This window comes from Octopus bimaculoides, chromosome 4 (assembly GCF_046866305.1).
Source record: "Octopus bimaculoides isolate indiv1 chromosome 4, ASM4686630v1, whole genome shotgun sequence".
Lineage (NCBI taxonomy): Eukaryota > Metazoa > Mollusca > Cephalopoda > Octopoda > Octopodidae > Octopus > Octopus bimaculoides.
The window spans coordinates 118,166,801-118,183,865 of record NC_142931.1 but is presented as its reverse complement, the minus strand read 5'-3'; the positions used below and the strand labels follow the sequence as shown (position 1 = coordinate 118,183,865).

Genomic DNA, 17,065 nt, shown 5'->3' with positions numbered 1-17,065 from the left:
GGGCAAGTATCTTCTACTATAACCTTGGGCCGACCGAAGCCTTGTGAGTGGATTTGGTAGACGGAAACTGAAAGAAGCCAGTCGTATATATATATATATATATATATATATATATGTATATGTGTGTGTGTGTGTGTGTGTGTATTTGTGTGCCTGTGTTTGTCCCTCTAGCATTGCTTGACAACCGATGCTGGTGTGTTTATGTCCCCCGTCACTTAGTGGTTCGGCAAAAAGAGACTGATAGAATAAGTACTAGGCTTACAAAGAATAAGTCCTGGGGTCGATATGCTTGACTAAAGGCGGTGCTCCAGCATGGCCGCAGTCAAATGACTGAAACAAGTAAAAGAGTAAAAGTGTTGATATAAAATAAATGAATAAAAGTAACAATTGGGTACATACCTATTTTATCAATAATAAGAGTGTAGAGGAATAAATTTGTTATGGACATGGTGAACAGTATGAATGGTAGGGGAAGGCTTGTAAGCCTAAACAGTTAATAAATTTGGCCAAAAGGGCAGAATAAGGATGTAGAGGAATGTGTTATGGACCTACTGTATACATTGAAAGGTAGTGGCTAGCTTGTAAATGGTTAATCAGCCAGATTCTTTCATCAAAACACAAATTAATCAACAACAAGAGTGATAGATGACTCTGTTGTGTTCATAGTTAAATACACATCCCATAAATTTAAGTATATATATGATTAAATAAGCACTGTGTAAATAATACATAATAATACCTAAGAATAGAATCAATAAAGTAAAATATACTCTCAAGAAATTTTAGCAGTGTAATATATGTAAGCATATTTTTTGTGTGTGTGGAAGTAAATACTATCTATGCCTGATGGGATAACCCATCTCACAGGATGATATGATAGTTTGTGAGCCACCACAAAAGCTTATCCAGGAGATGAAAAATCTACTCTTCGTCACCAAGTGATCCCACAAATTTTCTTCCTTTTAGTTACACAATTTACCACCTCACTCTGTCAAGTTCAAAACTTCAGGACTGCTACAATCAATGCCAGCAAAATGAAAGGTAAATGAGGAAAGATTGTGAAGCTGTTGGATCAGACGTGAGTAGATGAGTGCTTCAGCAAGATTCCTCAAGAGCAAGGAACAGTGGGATAAGTTCTTCTGGGTGGATAACAGATAAATTGTGGGTTGAGTAGGTAGATCATTAGCAGTTAGGCAAATTAATTGAGATAAATGAGCCTGGTGTAGCCATCTGGTTTCACCAGTCCTCAGTCAAATCGTCCAACCCATGCTAGCATGGAAAGCAGACGTTAAACGATGATGATGATGATGATGATGATGATGATGATGATGAAATAAGAGATAATATTTAATAGTTAAGCTTAGGCTAGCTATGGAGGAAAATGAAAGCAACATTTATCTCTACATATATTTCAATATCAGAGATGACAGGTGCACAGAAGGACCACTTTTATGGGACCCTCTTGCTTCAAAGTCACATAAAAATGACCTCATTTATCATAGCTGAAAATTTTATCGAACTGGTGGGCAACGCCAGGGAGGCTATCGATATGGTACAAAAAAGTGAGATCAACACCCCTGAAATTCTGCGATATGGATGACCTTAGCATTTTCAATGCTAACTTCAGGAAACAGGCTAGCCACCTGATTAACCAATCAGATGAAAACGCACACTTGATAGACTTTGTTCTCACCAGGGAATAGGATAGGCAGAGAGTTATGAATGATAAGTCTTTTTTTTTTTTTGTTTTTACTTGGTGAAGAATGTACCACTCAACAGACTCGTGATCAGTAACTTCAGAGCAAGAGCTCAACAGACCCATACACAAGACAATCTGCAGGAAAAAATATGGATGCTGAAAAAAGCCTTCAATCTGTTATAGGTCCAGAGAAGTTCTGGCACCTTGGGCAAGTGTCTTCTACTATAGCCTCGGGCCAACCAAAGCCTTGTGAGTGGATTTGGTAGACGGAAACTGAAAGAAGCCCGTCGTATATATATATATATATATATATGTATGTGTGTGTGTGTGTGTGTGTGTGTGTGTGTGTGTGTGTGTGTGTGTGTGTGTGTGTGTGTGTGTGTGTGTGTGTGTGTGTGTGTGTGTGTGTGTGTGTGTGTGTGTGTGTGTTTGTCCCCCCCAACATCGCTTGACAACCGATGTTGGTGTGTTTACGTCCCCGTAACTTAGCGGTTTGGCAAAACAGACTGATAGAATAAGTCCTGGGGTCGATTTGCTCGACTAAAGGCGGTGCTCCAGCATGGCCGCAGTCAAATGACTAAAACAAGTAAAAGAGTATATGACAGGAATGAAGAGACAGAGACTTATAATATAGAGGACAGCTGAGTGTTTCTACATGACAACCTGTTGAGGACCACAGACCAGATCTTTCGTTGGTGCAAAGTCACAACCATTTGGTAGTGGAATAGTAGAATGCTGTAAAAAGAGCCATAAAAGCTATTAGACAAGCTTGGAAACACTAGAAGAAAAGGGCCATCGAAACAATATTAAGTTACTAGAAGAGAAGCTATGCAGAAAAGGGATGAGCAAGAATTTTATAACATGTGTCCATTGCAAACTATAGATATCCAAGATGTTTAGTGGCATTATTACCGAGCTGACAGGGAAGGTAGAAATATTCATAAACTAAATTCCATTCATGATATGTTGATAAACCCAAGGCTAGAGTAGAAAATATGTACCCAAGATACTGGACAGTGGAATGTGGGTGTGATGCATTAAAATAATGTAGCCTCATTAACACAAAAAGAACTAATAAGTTGCACTTTGTCGTTTCTTGCAAGGAAAGTGAAAAAGAATAAGAACAGCTAATACCTAGACTTCCACATAGCATTAATTACCGAAAGGTGGATTTGAAGGAAGCACAAGTGTTCTATGCCATACTGTTATAATGAAGTAACACCTGGATCTTATACAATCGTCTGACTGTTGAGTTGATTTGGCAAGCAGTATGGAATGGGTACATGAAAGAAGGGCATAAAATATGAAGGATTAGGAAATCCTGCAGAGCATGAGGATAGCAGTATATGGTATTCTAGTAGAGGTGAGACATCATGGGTTAGCAGCTAGATCCATTGTGTTGAACCCGGCTTGCACTAGACAAAAGAAGGAGAAAAGAGATGTGATTTGTGAACTAAAGAGGGAAGCATAAAATGCTTTATCACAGATATGACAGACACATGAGAGAAAATAGTCATAACTGAGAGCAAATACATTATTAATGAGTAATAAAACAGAATTGGTACTGTACAGTAATAGTAGTTACAGCTGCATGCAGTATGTTGTGGAGGAGACATGGATCATGGAGGGAAGAAAGCATGTATGTGACAGTGTGAGCCATAACCCAGACATTCCCTGGAGGTCTCAATGCTGCTTGACACTGTGATATTGAAGGGGCATGACCTGTAATGCAAACTGCTCCAGTCAGAACTGACAGATGAGCAAAAGGATTGTTTTTATGACTCACTTTCAAAGACCACCTCCAAAACAGATGTTATAATAGTAGGTGACTTAAATAGACAGGCTGGACATCATCAAAATGGCTATTTTGATAAACACAAAGGCTCTGCCAATGGTACAAGAAGTAAAATGGTATCAAGACCCTTGGAGTTCCGTAATGCAGAAATAACCCAACCAGAAATTTCAGAATCACCAATCACTCAGACAAATATGCAGAGTAGACAGACATCATTCTCATAAGGAAACGAGGAAGACAGCTCCTTACAAACACTATTTCCTTGAAGAATGAAGCACTTAAAATAGACTAGTAATTAGTGACTGCAAGATAAGAGCTAAACTGAATCAGAGACAGAAAGCTACTTGGAGAAATTGGAGAAAGAAGGTGTGGAGGCTAAAAATATCCTTCTTCTTTATGTAACTTTCAAAATATATAACATGATGCCTACGATGAGGATGAGGAGGAACTGGAGGACTACAATAGATGTTTCAGTGAGACAACTGCACAGAGTAGCACCCTAGTGGCAGACAGATGGAGAGAATATGGTGGTGGAATAAACAGTTTAACAGATAGAGCAAAAAATTCTGAGACAGGTCATCTTGAAGGAATTGAAAGAAAGGAGGAGCATGGAATACTACAGGGTGGGTCAGGGGTGCCTGAGTAGCAAAGGTATAAGATTAGACAACACCAAGAAACAGAAGCCATAGAAAAGAAAAAAAGAGACTGGCTCCTTGCTGGTCAAAGGCTGAAATGAATCTGTCTATTAGTGATTAAAGGCTAATCAGTTGAGGCCCTCCACTGGATTAACCTTTTAGTGCTTAAACCGGCCATATACAGCCCAAATATTCTACATGTTTTATATTCAAACTGGCCACATCTAGCCTCTCACACTTAACCTACAGTGACATTCTGAAAATAAACAATCACGTCATTGAAACCTCAAAGCTATAAGATAATGCATGATTAATTCAAAACAATTTGAATGGAAAATTATTACATTTAACGGAGTAATCTGAACACTAAAGGGTTAAGTCCAAAATGACTGTGTGCACTCTTGGATTTTGATGAAAGAAATTATGTGACAGTTCACCACCACCACTACCATCTCACCACAGACATAACTGTGTAGTTAAGAAGTTTAGTTCAAAACCATGTTTTTAGGATTTGGTCCCACAACAAGCTACAGGTTGACCTATACCTTGTGAGTTAAATTGGCAGATGGAAACTGGAAGAAGCTTATCATGTATATATTAGTGCATTTATATTTCTCCTCATCATACATGTTCATTGACGGTAAACAAAGGCTTCGTTACCATACAAATGGTCTCCTTTCCTTGCAGTCCAGGTTTCGTGATATGTCACACAATCTTTGTCAACAACAGGCTCATTCATACAATATCGTTTATTTCCAGTTATTTGTATAAACATGTCCAGGTTGTTGATTGTGCAATACACTGGGGGCTTATTACTCTGTATGAACACAGATGAGGTCTGGCATCAAAGAGGGCATCTGGTCACAGAAATCTCTGCTTCAATGTATTATCATCTGCCCAAGGAAAAATTAATGTTAAAATGATGAGATATATATATATACAAAAATTTTATAATTATAAGCATAATTATAATTAGGGTTCAGCAAAATTGCTTCACCACATACCGAAATTTAGAAATAACAGTTAAATATTATTCCACTACCATAATATATATCCCAGACATTCGATATGTGGTGAAGCAATTTAATTATAATTATGCTTATAATTATAAAATTTTTGTATAAGTTTACCGATAATGGTTCTTTTAACATACCGAACTACTTGGTGAAATTATTAGTTGTTAATTATTAATTTCACCCTATATCAGTATTGATTAAATAAAATATATATATATATATATATATATATATATATATACATACTGGTTTCACTCACTGGATTCTGGTTATGCTGGGTCACTAGTTTTAAGGGTGTTAGTTCATCATGTCAAACCTAGTACTAATTTCAGTCCAGTGTTTATTTCATTATTCCTAGTAATATAGAAACAGATAAAGAGTGAGAGACAGACAGACAAATTCTTTACCAAAAACCATTGTTTAGACAGGCCAGCTAATCCAAAAAGTGTCTGTTGGATTGTTTCACTTCCAGGTCTCTGGTGTTTACAGTAAAGTGAGAACAATAGAGAACACATGCATGCACATATATATAGTGTAACAAAGCTAGTTATTTGACCCATCAGAGTCCATTTCTTTGGATAGAATTAGCCAGCCCTTTTGACTTTTCCCTTCTAACAGTCAGATGAACAAGAGTGACGTGGAACAAAGTCTCCTGTCCAGAAATAAATACCATAAAACTCTAACAGAGCACTGCAATTCATGACCCACAAGCAGATGAAACAAAATTGTCTCTACCACAAACAAAGGCAAGTCAATGACAGAGTATCTATCTGGTCCCACAACTTGCTAGAAATAGCAGCAAAATCTACCAACACTACAACCTCTTGTCTAAAATACAAAAGGAAGAACATACTGATAATGTAGTATAGAGCACAGGAGAAAAAAAACCTGGTATGGACATGAATGGAATACCTTTAATCATCATAAGTCTACACTAACAGAGCTGATTTGGGACTAAAACACTGGGGGAAAGCAGTTAATCTGATACTGCCTCGATGCTGGTATGGGTTGGAGAAGTAAAGTAATGCTCATAAATAGAACACTAATAGGCAATAATGTATGTAAGAGGTAGACACTTGATTCTCTATACTAAAACTAAAATTTAAAGATTTCTGAAACCCAGAATGTCAATACCTTACTCCATTAAGTGTAAGCCCAACTCACGTTCTAGTACCCTTAGTTCCAACCACATCCAAATTATCCATTTTTTAGAGACTAAAAGGTGTTATATAATAATGATAATTCACGATAAAAACTACTGCCATATTACTAATAATTTTTGTATGACTAAATCTTCACAACACACTTGTTTACTATGATAACAAAAACAGTTTCCCTTTCACTCAATTGTAATATGAAGGCATGAATTTTTAAAACTAAATCTAATGCCAAGCAATTAATCTCTTGATTTCTGTACACACATCCTAGGACCTTCTCTTGCAATGTAATAATGAAAGGCATATATTTACTTTTCCTCTTTCATACTATGATACTGTATCCTCTGCAATGAAGGATAAATGTCAACATGCTCTTCATAGACATAATCTGAGAGAGGGTCCTTGGGTAGTGGTTACTACAGAATATAAAGATTTAATTTTAAACAGCTGCACCTCTTTATCATAATAGCTGAGTTGTAGGGAAAGTGTTTCAGCTTTCACAATACATTGCTAAATGAATAAATTGAGGTGTGTCATGTTTAAAGTTTGGTAATAATAAAAAATGTTATAAATAATGAGTGAACAAGGCTGGCATGTTGCAGGAAATTCAAGTCTCTCTTCATAAACATTTCCAGACAAGAAGAAGGACTGGACCTTTAGTAACTGGAAAATTGGTTCCCTATCAGTAGAAGTAAAATTATAATTTAATCCATTTGTTACCGTATTTTCAATAGGAATACACTGCCTTTGTTTTATTTCATTTTGAATATAAGGAAGAATTTAGTAAAATAACTCTGTCATATTAAGCTTGTGTTTGTACACATCAAATTTCAATTCAGATTAACCTTAAAACAGGAAGTTTGTATCATAGAATCTGGGGTGATCTCAAACAGGTTGGTATCAAAAGTCCAGTATGGTGGTGCTTAGCTCTGTTAAGAGCATAAACTCTGGGTCAGGAAGACTGCCAGATACAACTAACATGCTATGATGATCTGATCCCAACTTCCAAACAAATTGGAGAATTTAACTCAGCTATATAGGGAAAGCATCTGGAGTCAATGGAAATTATTGATGTTCTGATTTGACAAGGATTAGTCCATAGTACAGTTCCATAAGTTAACTGGTATGAAGAATTAAGAGTCTAATAATTCAAGATGTTACCATTTGACTACGAGAGAAGAAAGAAAGTGGTGTTGTCATTTTTGTTGTGGATAAGCATAAAGGAAAGGATTTAAAGAGTGATGTGGGAGTAAGGAGGAGAGTTATGTGAGAGAAGGGAGAGAGATGAAGCTAAGAGTTATGGAGGTAAGGAGTAGGTGAGAAGACCAGAGACATATGATTATGTGAGAGTCAAGTGAAAAGCAGTGATGAGCAAGGGAGAGAGAGGGGAAAGATTAGGAGAGTTATGCTAGAGAGAGGAGAAAGGAAAACTGAAGGAGTAGTGTAGGAAGAAAGGCCAAAAGACATGTGTGAGAGAGTAGAAGAAAGCCAAGAGTTGTGTGGGAGACAGGGCTGGCCTTAGGGTTGCTGGCACACTGGGCAAGCTGAACTTTGGTGCCCTTACAAGTATAAATTTTTTTAAACTTTCACAAGTTGGGCAAGTGTCTTTAGGCGTAGGAGTGGCTGTGTGGTAAGTAGCTTGCTTACCAACCACATAGTTCCGGGTTCATTCCCACTGTGTGGCACCTTGGGCAAGTGTCTTCTGCTATAGCCTCGGGCCGACCAAAGCCTTGTGAGTGGATTTGGTAGACGGAAACTGAAAGAAGCCTGTCGTATATATGTATGTATATATATCTATATATATATATGTGTGTGTGTGTGTATGTGTGTGTGTGTTTGTGTTTGTCTCCCCAACATCGCTTGACAACCGATGGTGGTGTGTTTACGTCCCCGTAACTTAGCGGTTCGGCAAAAAGAGACCAATAGAATAAGTACTAGGCTTACAAAGAATAAGTCCTGGGGTCGATTTGCTCGACTAAAGGCGGTGCTCCAGCATGGCCGCAGTCAAATGACTGAAACAAGTAAAAGAGTAAAAGAGTAAAGAGTAAAGGAGAAAAACTGAAAATGTAGACTAAAAAGCACATGTTGCCCCCGGGGCAAACCAGCCCTGGTAGGAGAGCAAGGGGAAAGCTGAGAGAGTTATGTAGGAAACAGAAGAAGAAGAAGGTCAAGAGTTGTGTGGCAGGGGTGGGGAGGGGGGAATAAAATTTAACCAAGTGTGAGAGAAATGTGTGTGTGTGTGTGTGTGTGTGTGTGTGCGTGTGTATGTTTGTGTGCATGTGTGTGTGTGTGAGGGTCAGAACAAAGGTGGAGAGGAAGCTACAACTGAGTCATGTAGAACTGGAGTGTAATTGTCCAAAATATACACTAAAATACCTGCAGAAGCTTTGAATGCAAGACCGCTTGAGTCAAATATCACACTTAACAGCCCATTTCCTCTTTGCCTTCATCAGTTCGGCCGCCAGTATGACTCAGCTTCTCCACAATTTTAAAAATCCACTGGCTGTTTTTCCTATAATAAGAGGAATTCTTTGTCAACACAAGCACGTGTTGTTAGCTGCCTTATAAACACTGCTATTATTGATCCTGTCTGTATCTACGTCTTCTTCCAAGCTATCTAGTTGGTATTTAGCTCACAAACATCTTTTACATAAGATTAAGAATTCGATGCCTATTGTCATACAATTCACATTGCGAATATAAATAAAAGCAGCATTAGTATATGTTGTGCGTATGGCTAGTCGAACTACTAATACTGAAATACAGCTTTAAAAAAAATTACAGCAGAAAGCCTAAAAATTTTTTAATTCTTTTGCTAGTTTCAGTCACTGGTCTGCAGCCATGCTGGAGCACCCACTTTTAAATAATTTAGTCAATCATACAAACCATTTACTGGATCATACTGATAGAACTTATCCTCATTTTAACAAGCACTATTTATTATTGTACTGCTAAGTTACAAAACACAAACCTAAACACTCATGCACACACACACACTGGGCTTCTGTAGAGTTTCTGCCTACCAAATTTAACTTACAAGGCTACAATAGAAAACATTTGCCCAAGGTACTATGCTGTGAGACTGAACCTGAAGCCACATGGTAGGGAAGCAACCTTCTTAACCACACAAACCTGTGCCTAAACTAAACAAAGTTATTTAGACAGTAACTTTTGTTGTTTAGCTATAAGTCAACCTCACCAGAGCAAACATACGATAAAAGACATTCCATGCAGTGGGACTGAACCTGGAACCATATGGTTGGAAAGCAAACTTCTTACCACACAGCCACACGATCACATCCTTCAACACATGACATCATAATTCCCCTTCAACAGCACTTAGACACAACTACAATATGTTCAATCTAAACTTCTGTTGGTTGACACCTGTTGAAAACACATGGTCAAAGAGACAGTTCATAGATGTTCCATCCTTGGGACAGGTAGTGATTGCATAAAGTGCTTCACGCAAGGATTGATGAGGGGAAATCAGAAAACAAGGCAAAGAGAAGAAGCAGCAAATCTATGAACTAGTGACAAGTGACCTTCAGGATTTGATGTGGAATGCATGTTTAATAGCAACTCTGTCCCATATACATGAGTAATACTCACATGTAGGATATATTTCATCTTTGTAGAAGCAGCATCTTAATGAAACTTAAAATACTTCTTTGCCCAAGACAGATAAATACATAGCCTAGACTTTGGGATATTTTTTCCACAAGTAATTCTTGTGTATGTGAACTCACAGTGATGGATCCTCAGAGACTGAGATAGCTAGCATTAGTCACAAAGGGTTTAACTTCAGAGTTCATGTATTGAAAGTATATGGATTTTGCTGTCACCAGTTAAGATGGTCTGCCAAGGTCAAGATTGGTGCCCGATTAAAATATTTTAAAAGAAATGTCGAGATGAATCCCTAGCATGGAGTAATCGTTTTTCACCCCATCTCCATATATAGCTATAACTGTGCATATATATCTAAATTATAATAGCCAGCAGGCTTTCAACAATAAACACCGTATACTAAACAGTACATACATACAAGAAACCCACCAATTCCCCTGTATTTGAAAGTAAAACCTGTCTCCATTAATCTCACACAATTATATAGGTTGACCTTTTCTAGCTGTCAAAAGCAACTATGGCCTACCTTCATCCCAATCCCATCTCGTTAGAAATTCTGATTGTTAAAACTTACAATCTCGGCTGTTATCTACAAAACTATAAAAGTATAATTTACTCAACCACATAGAAATACTGAGAGAGGAAGTGAGTGTGTGTACACGCGCGCGCATGATTAAAATGAAAACGTTGCCCGAGGTCAACTGTCTCAAACTGAAGTGAATCTACAAAAGTTTCATAAGCAATTTAATTAATTATAAACAGTGATTATTTTCGAAGTATATTTTTTTGGACAAATGTATGTAATCCGTGTGTTCAGGATTAACGGATTATAAAGAAAAAAACTCGTATACTGAGTCATGCAACATTGTTAGTAAAAAGGAGGGGGTAGGATTTAATAATTCAGCTCAAATGAATAAGTAGGAAGCCTGACAGAAGTTGGGACCTGATTTGAAAGGAAGTATATTTAACAAACAAGAACAAAACGCAAAATATGATTGTAACCTATTTTCTTCTTTACATATACATACATACATTTATATATATATATATATATATATATATATATATATATATATATATATACACACACACTCAGGAGTGGTGTGTGGAAAGAAGCTTGCTTCCCAACCACATGGTTCCGGGTTCAGTCCCACTGCGTAGTACCTTGGGCAAATGTCTTCTACTATAGCCTCGGGCTGACCAAAGCCTTGTGAGTGAATCTGATACATGGAAACTGAAAGAAGCCCCACCACCACCGCTTGACAACCGATGTTTACATCTCCGTCACTTAGCGGTTCGGCAATAAGTCCTGGGATCGATTTGCTCGATTAAAGACGGTGGTCCAGCATGGCCGCAGTCAGATACATTTGATTGATTGATTGCTTTTTTGTCAAGTTATATATAAAAGCAGTTTAACATTAAACTGAAAAATTACTCACTACTTTTTAGTAGTGTTTAAATTTTTTAAAAGGAAACGGTCCTTATATTATACTAAAATGATATGTATGTCTTAAATATACATATAAATATATATCTTGATTATATGCATGTTTATATATGGCTTGACAATGCAATGAATAGATTTAAAATAGATAATTATTTTTTTAGAGCGCAAAAAGTAATCAAATGAATCTAATGAATTTAAAATTCTGGGAATATTCTTTTTTTAAATAAATATCAAAATATTCTCGGTTTAATTAATAAGAACCATAAGAACACACGTGTTATTAAAAACGTTGTAATACATATTCTTTGAGTGTATGAGTATGTGTGTGTGTGTGTATAATAATACACAATGAGTTGGACAAAATACCTTGCGGTATTTAGTTATGGCCCTTTATGTTCCGAGTTCAATTCCTGTCAAGGTCAACATTACCTTTTATCCATCCGGAAGTCGATTGAATATAATACCCAGACAAGAACTAGGGTCGATATATTTGTAAACTAAATTCGACTGTTCATTTCCTTAAATTGTGAGGCATTGTGCTTATGTTAGAAATCGATGTATTTTTGCTGTTTGGTTTTTGAAACTCCATTTTGCTTTTAATATTTACTAGAATTACAAATAATTTTACGTACAGTTAGCATATTCCTTTTGAAATACACCACCTTTGTTTCAGATAATTTTGTAAATGAAGAATTTAGTAAAATAACTTCATTATTGATCTAATATTTGGAACTTAAATTAACAATAAATTCTAGTGGAAGATTTTCATGTAAATTACTTGAAAATGGAGCTTGTTTGTTAGGAGCTTAGGGCGGTCTCAGGTTGGATGATAACGAAAGGGTTAAGAACAATAATAAAACACATAATAAGCATAGAAACTTGGTCTTAGAAGAAGAATAAGACATCAACAGCCTGACTAAGGTTGTTTAATATAGATGAGTCATAAAAATAGCTACAACAAACAATCACAGAAAAATGTTCACAGTATGGCAAACACATTGACATTTAACAAGCCAAAGAGGGAGCAAGCCACAGCGTGATGCTCGATCTGTTAGAAATATCAGATAAGTTGGAAAAAAAATCAACGTATTCCGAGATGACCCTAATACACGGAATGTTATAATGGCTGGAATGCCTTTCATCACAGGTTGCTTACTCAATCAGGGCTGACCTAGGGTTAAACAACAACAACACTGACATTTAGGTTGAGGTGAACAATTCGCAATCCTACATTTAGACACCAAAATACAAAACAAGCGCAATAATCATAATAAAAACAAAGTAAGTACATATTAGTTAAACTAGGGAAATTATGGACGTTTCTATTTCGACAGTATAAAAGTAAAAACATAAATAAAAACGGTAACCAATTATTCTTTTTCATTTCTTGTTAAACTGTCTTCTTTTATGGTGTGTGTGTGTGTGTGTGTGTGTACGAATTGTTTACAAACCATGGAAACAGCGAGAACATTTATTATTACTCTTAACTACTATACATACACACACACACTTGCAGTTTTAGGCCAAAATAAAACCGTCAGAAACTAAAACCACCACAATGATCTTTATATGTTAATCCTAATGTAGATGCTTAAACAATGTAGGTTATTCCAGTCCAAGTATACATACATACATATACATACACACATACGATTATGAGTTCCTATTTCAGTTTAATTCCCAAAGAGATTTCCATTTCTGGTTCGTTATTTATCATATGGACTTTGATTTATGTTATGAATAATTACTTCAATGAGATGAAGCGGGTTTAATTATGAATTATCATTGATTCATCGCCATTCAACATCATATTTTATACATGTGTGTGTGTGTCTCTCTCTCTCTCTCTAAACACACACAATTACTTCTGTCTGCACTGACTGTATCGAAACTAAATCTTGACAGTGAAAAAAATAAATATTTTCCGATCTGTTTTGAAATATTCAGTAAACGGACGAACAGAAATACAAGATATGCATAGTGTCTTCAAGCTTTACAACATTTAATGAACAAACACAAAATTCCATAACAAATGTGGATACTAGGTTGGGATCGTGGTGTATATACATATATATATATATATATATATATATATATATATATATATATATACACATATAATATACACACGCACACATACACTCAAGCTTATATGCAGATCAGATATTTCTCCAATAAACAACATAACACGTTTAGTCATGTAGATTAGACAACATACATGTGGGGTTATACATCTAACATACAATACATAAAAATATAAGTCCCTCAGCATATGTCTGTATATACGTGTCTGTGCATGTATAAATATACACACAATATATGTCATATATCCATACATACTTTATGTTTAATTATATATATATATATATATGTATAGACGGTTTAGATATAGATTCAAGGCTTGAATATGGTACTTATGCGAAGGCACCCGAATTTCACATCCCAAAAGGATGGGTGATTAAAATCAAATAATAAGCAACACGGATTTCAAAAGTGATTGCAGTACGCACGTTTCATGCTACTTCAATTTATTTAAGTAATGTGAGCATTACCTTAAATGCAATATGAAGAGCAATCTTCAGCTGCACGAAAAAATGTAGAAAAAAAGACATATTACAAATGTGGCAACATATTAAAACCAAGTGGGAGAGAGCAGAGGAAGAATATATAAGTCCATCTTGACATAGCAGGGTCTATCAGGCTATATATATATATATATATATATATATATATTAGATTAAGGGCTAATGCAATTTCACACCTCTCCTTGAAAAATGCATTTTTTTAAAAAAATCCTTTCGGATTCCTACGTTTTAGATGTCGGGGGTTACGAATATACAAAAATTATTTTTTTAATAATTTCACCACCCCCACCCCATTAAAATTTTCGATTCTGTTTACTTTGAAGAGATCATATCGAATTGACCGAGCATACGCAAATCAAAATTAAATATAGACAAAAACATTAGTGTGAAAAGAATTTGCGTTTTACATGTGTTTTGCCTTAAATAATCGTACATAATAATTTAATGTAAATTGAAATATAACACCATTTTATGAGAAACAAGCAATGTTTAGTAATTAATGTTATAAAGTTAAATAAAGAGCTCACATTTCACCCCTCCCGCAATTTTAAATTTTGAACTTTTTCATCTCTTTATATATATATTTATCCCTGCTCGTTTATTTATAAAATATATTTGTCAACTAAATAATGTGGCGGTCCTATAGCAGACTGTTGTTTTAGCCCTAGAAAGACATTCGTATCTATCTCTTTATACACATTATCTTTATGCTTATTGAAGTTAAAATTTTGAAAATGTGGTTTCTTGCATATTCGTAATCTCTGTCATCTAAAACATTGGGAAAGAAAAATTTCGAAAAAGTTCCAAATTTTAAGGGCGGGGGGATGGGGGTGAGATTAAAATATTTTTTTTCCTTGCATATTCGTAATCTCCGACACCTAAAACATAGGAATCCGAAAAAAATGCTTTCAAAAAAAAAAAATGCATTTTTCAAGGATAGGTGCGAAACTGCAATTAGCCCCTTAGATTGGAATAAACAGTTATGTATGTGTTATAAGTCTGCACCGAAAAAAATGAAGAGAGGGGGGGATATTTTTTAATATTTTCGCAAATGAAGTAAAAAAAAAAAATTTTTTTTTTCTGGCAATCAATCGTTTTCAGTCTCAGAAATGCCACAATCTTCGTTACTTTCCGTGAAATATCTTTATCCAATCAAAAAATAGGGTTTGAAAGCACGTGTTGTCAACTGTAAACACTCGTATCGAAGTGGAAGAGGCAGGCGGATCACAAGTTCTGACTCTTATATCTGTGGAAATCTTGTATATATATATATTTATGTATAATTCGATATACAATAAGAAAGCTAAGTTTAAACACATTAAATTAACGCGTAACATCTTTCATTAACGCCGCCCATTCACAAATGCACGATAACGATAAACAGTGTCGCATTTTATAATGTGCGAGTTGTGCAGGTTATTATGTATGTTATGCATTTATGTATAATTCGAAATACATTAAGAAAGATAAGTTTAACATTAAATTAACGCGTAACATCTTCATTAACGCCGCCCACTCACACACGCACGATAATAAAAAAAAACTGTCGCATTTTATAATGTGCGAGTTATGTATGCATGCATGCATTTTTGTGCATGTATGCGGCGAGGGTTCGTTCTTACCTGCTTTATTTGTCTATGTAAAATCCGTGTGTGAGCGAATACAAATACCTAAACCGAAACAGGCTCACACATGGACACCCGTTAGCTTTCTCTTCCACTTCGACACGTCAAAAGTAAATAAATAAAAACTTTTCACGGAAACTAACGAACAGATGACAAGTCGCGAATGGCATTTCTGAGAGTAAAAACGATTGATTGCCATTTTTTTTGTTTTTGTCAGAGGTTCTTTATTAATTTTATTACTACTGTTTCTTTTTAATATATTTTTTATAGTGTTAATTACCCATTGCATCACATATGTATCATTACAAAACCAAATTATGATACAAAATTAACACCCACTAAAAACAAAACAAGAACATACATGTATGTATATAACATATACATACATTGCGAGATGTGATATACTTTTCTAAAGGTTAACGTATTTTGTTTTGTATTGATGCATGATTAAAACTGAAAATATAAATCTTAAATCATGTATCATGTTATAAATATTGTACATGGATGGTACCGCAGAAAATAAGAAATGAGAGAGAGAGAGAGAAAGATTGAAAGGGGTATGGCAAGAAAAGGGAAAATCTAAATACATTTATATCCATGTGATGAATTAGAACTAACATTTGATATAATTAAAGCAAAAAGAAACAAAGTAATATAAATTAAAACTATTATAATAATTAAGAGCTATGATTACGGCAATAACGACCCCCTCGAACATACAAAGAAATATAGATGTATATATATATATACAGAGAGAGAGAGAGAGAGAGATAGAAATATGTGTACACTTATATAAATATAAAACTTACCCAAAATAGAAAGTTGAGCGAAAACAACGTATATTTTATAAACATACTAATTTCATTTCGACTCCAGTAGTTTCTCCGAGACATGGTTGGAAAAAATAATGGGGAAAGAGAAAAAAAAAGGTTCGGGCCGATTGATAAAACGGCGTCACTTCTACGTTAGTGACGGCGATATACGACAGAATTCAGCAGCCGCTCTTAGTACTGGTGTAGTAGTAATAGTAGTAGTGGGAATTACGCCTGTAGTAGTAGTAGTAGTAGTAGTAGTAGTAGTAATGGGAATTATGCCAGTCGAAGTAGTAGTAGTAGTAGTAGGAATCTTACGAATAACAGTGCTAGTAAGTAGCTGCAGTAATAATAATAATAATAATAATACAACCAATAATAGTAATAGTAAGGAATAAGTGATACCAGTAGTAGTAATATTCGTTTCTTTATTTTTCTTATCCCCTTAGTTAGCAATAAAAATACTAGTAGTAGTAGTAATAGTAACAGCAGCAGCAGCGGTTATAATATACCAAGGTGCGTATATCTATGTGATTATATGTGTGTGTGTGTGCGTGACGTATTACAGATCTATATATTTATGTGTGCGTGTGTGTATAAGTACACACAGATATGTGTGTGTGTGTGTACGGATGTTTGCTAATCGCATCGTTGGTTCTTCAGGCTG

The 17,065-nt window shown here is 35.4% G+C and overlaps 1 protein-coding gene across 1 annotated transcript in view; it reads right to left on the bottom strand.

The window, feature by feature from the left end:
- The window catches only part of LOC106882727 (tetraspanin-33), an 89,311-nt gene extending 72,483 nt beyond the window's left edge, over positions 1-16,828 (bottom strand). The window contains exon 1 of the mRNA XM_014933499.3: positions 16,396-16,828. Coding sequence (XP_014788985.1) covers positions 16,396-16,479 — 84 coding nt within the window. The 5' untranslated portion in view covers positions 16,480-16,828. The remainder of the gene's footprint in view (positions 1-16,395) is intronic.
- Between the last annotated feature and the right edge of the window lie 237 nt (positions 16,829-17,065).